Raw genomic sequence first — 14,419 nt, forward strand, 5'->3', positions numbered from 1 at the left:
AAGACAGAAAGGAGGAAGGAAGAAAGGAAGGAAGAAAGGAAGAGAGAAAGGAGAAAGAAAGAAAGAAAGAAAGAAGACAGAAAGGAGGAAGAAAGGAAGGAAGGAAGGAAGGAAGGAAGGAGAAAGAAAGGAGGAAGAAAGAAAGAAAGAAGAAAGAAAGAAGAAAGAAAGAAAGAAAGAAAGAAAGAAAGAGAAAGGAAGGAAGGAAGGAAAAGAAAGAAAGAAAGAAAGAAAGAAAGAGAAAGGAGGAAGGAAGGAAGACTGACAGAAAGGAGGAAGGAAGAAAGGAAGGAATGAAGGAAGGAAAAGGAAAGAAAGAAAGAAAGAAAGAAAGAAAGAAACAGGAAGGAAGGAAGGCAGAAAGGAGGAGGAAAGAAAGAAAGAAAGAAAGAAAGAAAGAAAGAGAAAGAAAGAAAGAAAAAGAGAAAAAGAAAGAAAGAAAGAAAGAAAGAAAAAAAGAAAAAAGGGCAGGAGGGAGGGAGGGAGAAGGAAGGAAAGGAAGGAAAGAAAAGAAAGAGGGCTTGGGGGGGCATTTGTATTTCCTAATAGTATAAGAATTTTACCAGAATATATACTGAAATGTGTATTGGGTTTCTGTTTATTTTGTGTATTTCTTGTTCGATTACCAAAGGGTCTTCTCCTAGATTCCCTTGATTGTGTTCTGTTAATTCCATTAATACAAAAAAATGATGTTTTTAACATAACCCTGCCTCTTTACTTGTTGTTGAGATCTCTGACTTCTTGTCTGCTTTCTCCTGTGACATTGTGTCTTTCTGTTCAGCACTGAATTTCCAGAGTTTAGACAGTGGCACAAGGCAGAGTGTCCAAGAATAAATTAAGAGAAATATTTCTCCTCTTCTTGATGATTTCCTATCCGTCTTTACAATGATCTCTCTGTCAGTTTCCGGGCAGCATCTTTATGACACCTAAGGCCAAAGTGAATGCAGTCAGACACTTAAGAGTGACCTCAAATGACGGTGACACAGTCTAACAAAATCAGTCAAATGCCACAAGGGCTTTTTCCATGTTTTCCTTATTTTTTCCCAGTTGCGATCTTTAGCTTGAAAGATGGCAGCGGATGGTCCCAAATCCCCACATAAAAATAGCAGCCAGGGAGCAAAAACAAAAACCCACAGACATTTACATCAAAACTAAGTGATGAGGTCTCCCCTCCACCCCCAAAGTACAAGCCGCCGGGGACACAGAAGAGACGAATGCCAAAATAAGCCGCGGGCACTCACAGGGATGCGCAGGGGGCCAAGCCGGCAACCACAGCCGGAGCCAGTTTGCCAACCTCAAAACAAGCACACCATGTCACAGAGGGGGCTCTGTGACATTTCAAAAGCTATCCTGAGCCAAACTTCCCTCTAAAAGTATAGAAATGTTTACTCACATAAATGTCAGCAATGGAAACGTCCAAGGTGAAAGCCCATGCAAAGTTTCTAGCAAAAAGAAAGAATAAGGAACAAATGAACATCACAAAAAGACATGCCTGGGCTCGTGAGTGGCTCCATTGGTTGAGCGTCCGACTTCAGCTCAAGTCATGATCTCACAGTTCGTGGGTTCGAGCCCCGCATCAGGCTCTGTATTGACAGCCTAGAGCCTGGAGCCTGCTTTGGATTCTGTGTCTCCCTCTCTCTGTATCTCTCCCCTACTTGCACTCTGTCTCCCTCTGTCCCTCAAAAATGAATAAACGTTAAAAAAATTTTTGTTAAAAAATAATTTTTTTTTGTTTAAAGACATGCCCCGTAAAGCAGGCGTAAATGGAGCCCACTCTTTCAAGCAAGCTAATGTACATTAAGAACTTGGGATGAGCACTGGGTGTTGTATGGAAACCAATTTGACAATAAATTATATTTTTTATAAAAAAAAAAGAAAATTACAGACGAAATGTAAGAATACGTAACATGGAATTAGAAAAACTCAGAAACGAGATGACAAAACTCAAGGAATAGTAGAAATAAAGAGAAAAAATCATTTTAGAAAATAAATTATAATGATACAAGAATGAATAAAGTCAACACAGAAGGGGCGCCTGGGTGGCTCAGTCGGTTGAGTGTCCAACTCTTAATATCATCTCAGGTCATGATCTTGGAGTCGTGGGATCAAGCCCCACCTAGGGAATCTGCTTGGGATCCTCTCTCTCCCTCTCTCTCTGGCCCTCCCCCGTAGCCGCACGTGTAGGCATGCCCTTTCTCGCTCTGTCTCTCAAAATAAGTAAATAACATTTTTAAAAAGTCAGCACATGTGGCTTTAAGAGAAAAAAAATGTGAAAGACAGAAACATCTCCTCCCCCACCCCTCACCTTCTGAAGGATACGTGTCCTTTCTGTAATCTTTCTGTGCCTCAGTTTCCACAATTGTGGGAACATTAACAGCTCCAACCCCATCAAATCACTGTGAGTGTTTAATGAATTGGGTGATGACATTTGGGGCCATGCTTGGCACAGAGTTAGAGTGTCCTGCTGTTGGTGGTGGTGGCATTCTCGCCCCGTCTCTGGCACGCTCGGGGGTTGCCATTCGGAGGGCTGATGACTTCATGGTGTCTTTGTGGCCCTCCCCCCACCAGTGCACGTCACAGAAGCACAGAGCACCGAAAGGGTGGCCACTGCTTAAGGGCCAAATACAGGAAGAACAAGTGCAAATTAATGTTCCCCTAAGTTAAGTTTTCCTGTCCCGTCCTGGTTCGATAACTGCATTTGGGGAAAACATTGACCCAGAGTCAGAGTTAGTGTTTCTCAAACTCTCCCTGGAGTTCAGAGCCTGCCCTACAGATGAGAACGCCCAGCAGGCTCTCCACGTCCCATCTTGGAAGGTATGACTTAAATATTTACACATGAAACGCCGCCCCCCCAAAGCTTCAGGCAGGTGATAACCCAGCAGGTGCACCGTCTTGGCGGGCCTGTCGCAACACAAAGTCAACCTGGAGCAGTCTGTCTGCTGACCTCGTTCCGGAAGCTGGGTGGCCCGCGCCCAACGTAACGTTCATAAACAAGTCAGCACCGCTGAATTTTAACCGTGTAGCCCGTGTCCCCATCCTTGTCGTTGGGAGATGGTGCCGTGTGCGGCCCTGACAGAGTCGGAGTGGGGGTGGCAGGATGTCCTTGTGCTCGGGGCTTGGGGGGAGCCCCAAACACCGGCCAGCAGCGTCTGTTCCAGGCCTCCACTCCTTGTCCCTGAGGAACACATTTAGGAAGCTAGTACTTGCTATAAATTGCTCTGTTCTTGTTCTTCCTACTCTTTTTTTTTTAGTTTATTTACTTATTTTGAAAGGGAGAGAGAGAGCATGTGCTCGAGAACAGGGGAGGGACACAGAGAGAGCAAGGATCCCAAGCAGGCTCCACACTGTCAGCACAGAGCCCAATACGGGGCTCGAACTCAAAAACCATGAGATCACAACCCGAGCCCAAACCAAGAGTCAGACACTTAACCGACTGAGCCACCCAGACGCCCTTTCATACTCTTTTTAATGCCGTGTGGGGTAAAGTGGAAATTTTAGAGGCTGATCCACCCTAAATATTTTCTTGTTTCTCATGATTTTCTTTTACCGCTATTATGCCCGTCTTCTCTCCCATTATTTTGCTCCTTCCGCACTGGTTTGCTGCGGCTGCTATAACAGCTGTCACAAGCCGAGGGGCTCAACAGCACACACGTATCCGCTCCAGTCTGGAGGCCACAAGTGCCAGATCAGGATGTCATAGGGGCTGTCTCCTCCCGAGGACACGAGAAGCTGGCGCTCTGCTGGGGCCTCCGCGCGCCCACCCCTCCCCAGCCCCGCGTCGGTCCTACTCCTGACTGCCAGCCCTCCCGCCTGGCTGCCACACTGCCCTCCCGTCCCCACGACCATCTTCACGCGCCCTCTCTGAGTGCGCGTCCGCGTGTGCATTTCACCAATTTATAAAGGACACCCGCCATATGGGCCTGGGATCCGCCCTACGACCTCCCCTTCGCTCGTTCTCTCTGCATCGGCCCTATTTCCAAACGGGGTCACATTCGGAGATGTTGGAGATCTGGATTTCAACATAGGAATTTTAAGGACACCCTTTCCCTGTGTCTTCTCCATCCACTGGTGTAGGTTTTTTGCCCTCGTGCATGCCTTGTACCTAACACACCTTTTCATCCACCGTTTCCTTCCTCCCTCTCTGGCAGAAGACCTCCTATCTGTGCAGGGAAATCCTGAAGTTTCCAAGTTCTGCCTGAATAGATGGGGAGCGTTTAAGGCTTCCACGCTGGGCAACAGCAAAACTCAGCGACACACTTTCGAGCTGAGTCTCAACACCTGGCAGGCAGCCGGGGCTAGTGTGTCCTTCTCTCCATCAGAACCAACGCTCACTAATTCAATTCAAAATTCTTTTTAATGTTTATTTATTTGTGAGACAGAGACAGAGCACGAGTGGAGGGGGGGGGGGGGGGGACACAGACTCCAAAGCAGGCTCCGGGCTCCGAGCTGTCAGCACAGAGCCCGACGCGGGGCTCGAACTCACGAACCGTGAGATCATGACCTGAGCCGAAGTCGGTCGCTCAACCGACTGAGCCACCCAGGCGCCCCTCACTAATTCAATTTAATATGATGTGTCTGAATAAAGTCTGTGAGGTTCTAGAAAATGTGGTGCATCTGGATATTAATGTGGATTTATTTAAGCAGGAAAATTGGGGTCACTTTCAGATCACCTCTGATGTCATGTTTATAGCAATAAGCACTGGGTTTAATGGTGGCTATAGGATCTCTTCCTGCTCTAGTGAAGGCGAAATTAACCACTCTTCTATTTATTACCTGCTCATTAAAAAGCATGGGGATCGGACGCCGCAGTAGAAGCTTTCATTATCGCTCACTCTCTCCACCAATACCCACTGTCCTTGCCAAGGACTTTTTGTCACATGGAAGCTTTGAAAGCCTGCCCTCCACAACAAAACAGCCATCATTAGCTGGGTTTTAATTCTAATTTTCTTAGCATTCAAAAATGCTTGTCTAAAGCTTCTCTTCCTTCACACACATGAAAGTGCATTATATTTGACACACGCATATCACATGCAGAGCTCTGCAAGATCCTTACTTCTTATCGAAAGCAAATATCAGAGACAAAAATGATCGAGACACTGTGACTCATGCACTGAATATTTTTCCTTCAGACTCTGGTACACATCAAGAGAGAACCGCACAAGCATGTAAAGGTCCCTCCTCATGACAAATGGAGACGGGCAAACTAATTTTCTTGGTGACCTTATCCAAATTAGTTAGAAGATAACACTTCAGATTTACGACGAGTTACAATTAAGACCTTTGATGCCTTCTAATTAAACCTGTAAAGATTTATTTCTATTATTATTCCTTTGGTAATCCTTTGCAAATGATAAAAATGTAAATGAATATTACCCTCCAAAGGAGATGTTTCTATTTGTCCTAAATTAGACTGCTTCCTTTCCAAGGATTGCGTTTCAGTTCAGATGCACACCTGCTCCAGTACAAATTCGACGTTGACCTTAAATAATTTACTTTTAAAGTTTGTGCAAGTGTTAGACACAGTCGCTCTGCCTAGAAACCGAATAAAAAGCCACCACATTCTTGCGCACTTTGTATGTCCTGCATCTTGGACCTCTGTGCCACCTCACGTGTTCAACATGCAAAGGTAATCTTTAGAAATGCGAGGGGGCTGGCGTCAGACTCGAGAGACTCCCTGGTCACTGCAGCCGGGAGGCCTGGCTTTTCTCAAGCCTCCGTCCGAGAAAAGAGGTGTTCTTCATCACGACTCTCCGTAACACCATTGTATTTGCCCCGACATGTTGAGCGTGTATTCTGTGTTAGTTTCACCAGGGCCAAACTGATGCGTCTCAGAGCAGTACAGCCTCCCAGGTCCTTATCCTCTGTCTCTTTCCCCCCAGGAGAGTACAGTTACTTGGGGACCACTCTTCGCCGGGTATCCATAGAGCCCATGCCTTCCCTCCTGGATGTGAGACAGCTCATCGCCCTGTACGGGATCTTGCCTCTAGGTAAAGACTCTGCACGCCCCGTTATGCTTCTCTTAGAAGCAGGGACGCCCTGCTTGGTGACTTGGGTAGCATCTTCCTGGCTGAACTCTTCCTACTGAGGATTTTGACCGAGGGTCTCTCTGTTGCGAGAGTGCACCCCGGAGAGCACACGCCGGCACCGCTTTGGGGTGCCTGCTTGACATTCTGGGCTGAAGGTCCTGTCGGCAGTCATCCGGAGAGATAAAAGCCGAAGCCGGCATCTGCGATTAAAATTAATCAAATTAGACGAAGGGCTAACATCAGGCTTGCCTTCTAGACATAGGCTTCCGTTACGAGGTCCTTAACAAAGCCGGCCTTTGTTGAGTCAGTGAAAAGTGTATTTCGTGGATCCGAAGGATCAAGGCTCCGCCGGTTTCCACTGATGGCCGCTGTAACGGCTAAGATTCGATCGTGATCGTTCGGACCGGCGGACCAGAGTCCTGCGGTGTGCCGACAGGTGCAGGCGAGTCAACAGAGAAACCTGCTGCTCTCATTAACTGTTGTTATTTTATGACTTTTTTTATGTGCACGACCTGAGTCATCTGGGGCAGAGGTCGGAGCCCCAGCCAGCCTTTGCTCTGATGACAATTCCGAAATAGAAACCATGTTTCATTTAACTGGCTTTCGAATGGTATGGGAGGGGCGCCTGGGTGGCTCAGTCACTTCGCCTCTTGATTTTGGCTCAGGTCATGACCTCACGGTTCAGGAGATGGAGTCCTGAGTTGGGGTCCAAGCTCAGCTTGGAGCCTGCTTAGGATTCTCTCTCTCTCTCTCTCTCTCTCTCTCTCTCTCTTTCTCCCTCTGCCCCTCCCCCACTCATTTTGTCTCTAAATTTTTTTTTTAATAAATAAATAAATAAATGGTATGGGGGTGGTTTAGGCACTTATAATATTGTTGCACCTTGACTTAAATGTACTGGGAAGAAATAGCTCGTTCCTCTGTCAGAAGTAGTAAATGGGATTGGGGGAGTCAACATAAATTTCACACATAAAATTTACGTCCTAAATAAGCATGTATACTTGGAGGGTCAGCCTGACGTGGGGCCAACAAGATGAACACGCCATACTTAAGAGGCCCCTGCAAATAACATCTTGAGCCCTCCGGCTTCATCGTGCTGTGATCCAAGAACAGGACAGCGGGGAGCAGCGCGTTGTTTTCACGGGTCTCCTAACAAATGAGGGGAGGTATGTTCGACCCGTGGCTCAAGGATACACGGGGATAGATGTCGCCTGCAAGCTGGCGATGAAGCATCGGAAGAAGGGGATTCGGGAAGCGTCCCACCGAACCCCCTTTTGTCAACGAGGAGCCTGACGTCCCCATGGGCTGCCGACCTCCCCGGGCCCCAGAACGGGCAGGGGTTTGTCCTCGTGACCCGTGTGTGTGTGTGTGTGTGTGTGTGCGCAAGGCACACACAGGCCAGACAGGCAAGTACGCTCGCAGATCTGCCTTCGAGAGCTTCATTTAAATGTCATGGATCTGAAATAGTAGCCAGTCACAAGAGGGAGTGTGTTCTTTGGGCCCGTTGTTCAGGTCACCACCGGACCTGGCCAATAGGGCCACTGCAGAGGCCCTGAGGACCCACCGTGAGGCCTCTCTGCACCCAGAGCCTCCACCAGGGATCCCGGGGCGAGGCGTGAGCTTTCCAAGCCCCTTGGGCAGATAAGGGAGTTCCCAGGACGCATCTGGTCACATTCCACCACTCACCCTCCCAGAAATATTACTGTCCCTCAGAACACAGAGGGAGAAAAGGAAGGGGGCCGGCGCTCCCGGAGCAGAAACGTCATGCTGACGAGTTTTACACACGTCGTTTTGGTCCCCGCTTTTGCAGCTGAGTGAGCCTTTCCAGGATGCTGAGGAACCTTCTCAGGGTCCAGGGGTAGGGAGTAACAGAGCTGCGTTTAGGAAGGGCACGGAACACTGGCCTCCTTGTGATTCTCGCATCCTCTGAGAGTTGGAAAGGGTGAATGCACAGAAGCCTGGACGTCTCTGTCTCTTGGGAATTCTGCGTATTTTTAAAAAACTGCCACTGAAAGGCGATAAGCAGGAAGGGCCGTGAACACCGTGGCAGGCGTGCCCGCCCATCGGATGGGCTGTCCAGGGACCAGCCCTGGCTGCAGAGGCCTCCCCAAACCACCGCCTTCCCCTCCCTGAGTGACCTTGGTGACCACCCTCTTCCTCTAGCAGGTTGCTTCCCTAGAGTAAGCAGCACATGTTCTCCTGGGTCTCCCCCATCCTTGCAGCTTCCTTCCTGCTGCCCCTCCTCAGAGTCTGCCCTCAGCACCGTTCTGTCCTCCCTCCACCCCTTCCAAGACCTCTCCCTGCTCCCTGGCTTCAGCCAGCAACCTTAGCAAACCTGCAGCCGCCAGCCACCTTCCAGGGACCCCTAGGGCTGGCCACAGTCTCCCTCCCCAGCCCCTTGCTGTCCCCTGCCCCATTGCTATTAAGAACTACCTGCCCGAGTCCCACTCCAGGCCTGCAGTTACGGGGCCCCCCCTCGCCTGGCTTCGCCTCACATGTCCCTGTCTCTACACGGTCCAGCTCGGCCCCTTCCGAGGCCACCCTCTCCCAGAAGTCAGGCCTGAGCCCCCCATCCCCCAAGGTGGGATTAAGTTCTTCTCTGAACCCTCCGTGGCTCACACGGATCTCAGCACTATTTGCCTCCCATCCTGGTTACATCCAGTGAGGTTTAGCTCCCGTCCTGGCCATAACCCTCTGCAGCAATCCCTGACTCTTCCACATGGGAACCCCACCAGCCCCCAGCCAGCAGCCCCCAATACCAGGTGCTGAACGGACCACCCCGGGAATGGTGTCCCTCTCCTAGCATGACAAACAGCATCTCCTTTATCATATTATGTTACCGTACCCCTCACTGACCACCAATAACACGTGCTTATGTGAGTGCATTTTATTTATTTATTTTTTTGGAAGAGGGAGAGCATGAGCTGGGGAGGGGCAGAGAGAAAGGGGACAGAGGATGTGAAGGGGGCTCTATGCTGACAGCAGTGAGCTCGATGTGGGGCTCACACTTAGGAACCGTGAGATCATGACCTGAGCCGAAGTCAGACGGTCACCCGACTGAGCCCCCCAGGTGCCCCTGTAATTGCATTTTGAACAGAACTTGCTCAAAACTGGTTTCCAAGTTTATGTTAGGTAACCATAAAACAATGTTTCTGGTTACTCGGTAAATTCCCTGTATCTTTTCAATGACACAAGGGGCAAAAAAAAAAAAAAAAAAAAAAAAAAAAGGCACAATAATAATTGCAATATGGGTCTATTTACGGCTGATCGAAAAGTGCCCAGAGGTTGACCGAAGCAAAGTCACGTGATAGGAGATGGTTTGATCACATTCATTCCGTTCGTGGTCTAATCACTTAGTGCCAGCGTGCTCTCTACGCGTGTTCAGAACCACAGCAGGTGGTCAAACCGAGTCCCGCTCTGGCCCGGGGGAGACGGACAGTGTGGGGGCCCCTGATGCCTGCATGGAACTCGGGTCACTGCAACAAGTGTCGGGCTGCCCCTGCTACAGGGTAGAACCTCGGACAGAACGAGGAAGCTTCCCCCTTTCCCTTCTGAGGATCACTCATGAACATTCTCAGCCCTCCTTAGCGGCTGTGTGTCCACATTCTTTTTCCCAAGCGTTCAAAGAATGCAGCGCCACTGCTGACAAGCAGAGAAATCCACACCCGCCCCCCCTAAAAAAATGCCAGAGGTGAGTTATTGCAGGAATGTCCTTTAAAATGATGAGCTGGGGCCGGGGCGAGGGGGAGGTATTCTAGGGTGAGGGGCAGCAGGGAAGCCATGTACCGAGACCCTCTGGCCCCTCCTCGAGCCCTGACATACAAATCAAAGGTGTCACAGCCCAACTAAGACAGAAGGTGGGCCTCCGGGTAGAAATGCTCTGGACACGCACTTCCCTGTTGCAGAAACCGGGGGTCACGCAGTGGAGGGGCAGCCTCGAGGGGCTAAGAACCGCCAAAGCGGGATTTTAGAGCCCGTGCCTCTGACTTTTTTAGGTTCCGCAACAGTGCATGAGAACGCTCCTTTGGTGAAATCCCTGCTGCTGGCAGGGCCATCTGGGGTAGGGAAGAAGATGCTGGTCCATGCCATCTGCACCGAAACGGGAGCCAACCTCTTCGACTTGTCCGCAGCCAACATCGCCGGGAAATACCCCGGCAAAGATGGCCTCCAAATGATGCTGCATATGGTCTCCAAGGTATTTACCGCAGTTCTTGGCTCCTAATTAATACTCCTCCCTTGTGCAAACCACAGTGTCAAATCCTGCAGCTCGTTTCCGTAAGCCGGCGAGCGCGGACCCTCACAGATGACTTCCTCAGGCTGACACGCACATCTCTCTTCAACTCCCCCATCGCGCCCTCCTATAAATTAGTTCGTCGTTGCCTCTGGCCGAGCCTCCGACAGGTAGAAACAGCTGCTCTCTCTGCATAAACACCCTCGGTGTCGTCCAGACCGGCCTCCTCCTGCCGCAGGAGTCCTTCCTGAAATGCCTGCGTGCGTCGTTGAAATTGAAAGCCACAACTTCTATTTCCGGCCCACCTCCCTTCGATAATGGCATCAGTCATTCGCGTTTTGGGGGGATATTCTTCCACACGTGGCGTGAACTGCCAAGGCCCAGTTCCTTGGGCACATCCGCTTCTCACACAGGTAACAAGCAGGAACCTGCAGGAGCATTTACCCCACACACACGTTTACCTCCCCCCCCCCCCGCCACACACACACACACACACACACACACACACACTGTTATCAGGGTGGGGGGGGCAGCAAATGCTCCATGATATCTGGCTGGAGGATAGGGTTTCCTAAAAGATGCATATACCACCCAGCTCTGTGATCTTAGATAAGTTCCCCACCTCCCCCAGTCTCTGTCTTACATCACCAAAATGAACCAGTCAAACCAAATGGTACTGAAGTGTTCTGTCAGCCCTAAAAGCGATGAGTCTCGGATATAATTTAGATATGAGTGATGGTGGTAATAGATGTTGGTAGGTAGGTAGGTAGGTGATAGATGGATGGATAGATAGATAGATAGATAAATAGAAAACATGCATATATACAGACAAGGATTAGCAAGTTTTCAAACATTTTGGTACCGAATATTTCTATTGAGTTTTAAAACTTCACAGGGTTTTGTTTTTATTTCGTGGACTACCTCGAGGTCGTCTTTATGCTGCTCGATTCACTCGTAGTTGTGAGCATCCCAGATAAGCCAGGTTTAACTATGGGAAGGTGTCCATGCAGCACGGCGACCCCATACCTGGGGTGAGGTATGAGCTGTGCCTCAGCCCTCGGGGGCTCGAGGCACGGTTACCCATAAAGTTGCCCAAGGGGATGGTGCCTTTTCCGCATCACGCTGGCAGCCATAGGGAGGATGTGATCGTGGTGGGATTTTGTTCTCTCGGCCTCGTGATCCCCAGCGGTAGGTCGGGTCAGAACATTTCCCATTCTCCCTTTCTCCCCCGCTTGTCCTGCAGAAATTCACAGAGAGAATTGTCCAGAGCTGGGAGACGGGAGAGGAAGAAGGTGGGTGGGGAGGAAAGACCACTAAGGGATTTAACAGGGCACCTCGTTCGGACCAGCTGTCTTGCCTCTTTGTGTCGTACGTTGGACCTTCACAGTGGCCCCGCGAGGAGGTCATCCCCTCCCCGTTTACCGATAAAGAAACTGGGGCCCTGAGAGGGGCAGCAACTTGCCCAAGGCCACCGAGTCACGTGGCTTGGCCGGGGTCACCTGGGTCCTTCTCTTCTTGGCCCTCCTGCACCATTATTATCAAGGTCAAAATTGTATACGGTGAAATGCACAGACCTTAATACATTTTAAGTGCAAGCTTTGGAAACTGTGCACAACTTTACAGCCGCCATTTTCTGGTGACCGTCTGGTCCTTGTATAACTTCTTTTTTGAAATATCTGTCCAAGGCATTTGCCTACTTTTCACTACACGGTTGGTCTTGCGATTTGCAAGAGTTCTTTATACGTTCCGGACACAAGTTCTTTGTCAGTCATACGTATTGCAAATATTTTCTCTTGTTCTGTGATCTGCGTGCTCATTTTTAAATTTTTTTGTTGTTCACATGTCCCATCAGTTACTGACCTAGGGTGTTACAACCTCCCACCGTGGTCATGGAACTCTGTATTTCTCCCTTCCGTTCTGTCGGCTTGTGCTGCGTGGACGTTGAAGCGCTGTTAGGAGATGCGCCCACATTTGGGATTGGTGTGACCAGCTGTTTAGTTATCATTGAAATGCCTCTTTTTGTCCCGGAAGTGCTCCTTGTCCTGAAGGCTCCCTGGCCTGATACTAATAGAGTCACATCAGCTTTCTTGAAAATGTCTTTATAGTTAAAGCGCATTTCTTGTGCAGAGCCCATGGTTGAGTCTTGCTTTCTTATTCAATCTGACAACATATGCCATTTCATTGGAGCCTCTCCTCTGTTTACATTAAATGCGTCATTCAGACAGTTGTGTTAGGTCCGCCATTTTGCTCTTTGCTCCCCATCGCCCCGTTTCTTCTTTTATTCTTCTGTTTGTCCTTTCCTGCCTTCCTTTGGGTTAACTCAATACTTTTTGTTACTTTATTTAGATTCCTGTATTGTCTTTTTAGCGATTCCTCTGTCTTAATCTATGGATTACAATAGTATTTTCAACTTAGCACCGTGGACACAGAGCTCATATTGTACTATTTTACCTAAAATGTGAGAAAAATAGAATCCATTTATTATCCTTTGTCCTTTATGTTCTTCTCATGGATTTTACATCTCATGGATTTTACATTTTTCTCATGGATTTTACATTTCTGTGGTGTTATAAACACCACAAAAAAGTGGCATTATTTTTGTATTAAATAGTCATTTGTCTTTTAAAGAAACTAGGTGGGGGGAATTAAGTACTTTACACCCATCCAGTATGTCCCTCTTGCCAATCCAAGCTCCCACCTGCTGTCATTTCCCCTTCAGCTGAAGGACTTCATTAGCATGTTTTTCAGTGCAGGTCTGCTGGCAACAAATATTTTTTAGCTTTCATTTGATTGATTTTTTAAAATGTGTATTTATTTTTGAGAGAGAGAGAGCAGGGGGAGATCAGAGAGACAGAGAGAGGGAGAGAGAGAATCCCAAGCAGGCTCTGAGCTATCAGCACAGAGCCTGACACGGGGCTCAAACCCACGAACCATGAGATCATGACCCGAGCCAAAATCAAGAGGCAGGCATTTAACCAACTGAGCCACCCAGGCGCCCCTCCTTTGATTGATTTTTAAATGTCTGTTCAGCACCTCCATTTTTGAAGGCGCATTTTGCTGGATACAGAACTATGGATTATATTTTTGCTTTCAGCACTTTAAAGATGTTATTCTGTCATCTTCTTACATCCATATTTCTCATTAACAGTTATCAGAAATTCAAATTGTTGATCTCCTGGGTGTGATGTGTCATATTCTCTGAATGCTTTTAAATATTTCTCTTTACTCTGGTTTTCCTCAGTTTCACCCTAATGGGTCTGGGTGTTTTTCGGTTTTTCTTTGTACTTAAACTGTTGTGTGGCTCACTGTGATCACCAAATCCACAGATATATGTTTTAAACCAAATTTCAGAAATTTTGGTTACAATTTCCTCAAATATTTTTCCTGCCTCATTCTCCCTCCTCTCCTTTGGATGCTCCAAGTACATATATATTATGTTCTACAAGTCACCCAGGTCTTGTTCTCTCTAGTTTCCACACTGGATAATTACAATTAGTCAGTAATCAAGTTTACCTACCTTTCCTTCCACTGGTGCCAATCTGCTCTTAAGTCTATCGTGTGGGTATATTTTTTTTGTATTTGATATTTTGTTTTTCAGTTATAGAATCTAATGTTTATTTATTTTTGAGACAGAGAGAGAGAGACAGAGCACAAGCAGGGGAGGGGCAGAGAGAGGGGGAGGACACAGAATCCGAAGCAGGCTCCAGGCTCCGAGCTGTCAGCACAGAGCCCGACGTGGGGCTCGAACTCAAACCGTGAGGTCATGACCGGAGCCGAAGTCGGACGCTTATCCAACTGAGCCACCCAGGTGCCCCTTCAGTTGTAGAGTTTAAATTTGCTTATTTTTACAGCCTTTTATTTCTCTCTTGCAATTCTCCATCTGTTCATTCAAGATGACAATCCTTTCCTTTAAGTCTTCGAGCTTAACGGTTGGCTTACATTTCTTATCTACCAATTCCAATACGAAGGCACCTTGGAGTTTCTTTCTATCTGACTTTTTTCCCTGACCATGTGTCACATATTCCTGTTCCTTCATATCATTAGTAATTTTTCTTTGCATGTTAGACATTGTGGATGGTATGCTGTTGATGCGCTGGCTCTGTTCCAACCGGCAGTTAAATTACTGGCTGATCAGCTTGAGCTTGCAGAGGTTTTGTTTTCCATT

The 14,419-nt window shown here is 48.2% G+C and overlaps 1 protein-coding gene across 1 annotated transcript in view; it reads left to right on the forward strand.

The window, feature by feature from the left end:
• IQCA1 (IQ motif containing with AAA domain 1) overlaps nt 1-14,419 on the forward strand; it is a 147,056-nt gene that overhangs the window by 100,178 nt on the left and 32,459 nt on the right. The window contains exons 15-16 of the mRNA XM_049614464.1: nt 5,880-5,987; nt 10,019-10,218. Of these exons, the coding sequence (XP_049470421.1) occupies nt 5,880-5,987; nt 10,019-10,218 (308 nt within the window). The remainder of the gene's footprint in view (nt 1-5,879; nt 5,988-10,018; nt 10,219-14,419) is intronic.

The sequence above is a fragment of the Panthera uncia genome (genome assembly GCF_023721935.1).
Source record: "Panthera uncia isolate 11264 chromosome C1 unlocalized genomic scaffold, Puncia_PCG_1.0 HiC_scaffold_3, whole genome shotgun sequence".
In the NCBI taxonomy this organism is placed as follows: domain Eukaryota; kingdom Metazoa; phylum Chordata; class Mammalia; order Carnivora; family Felidae; genus Panthera; species Panthera uncia.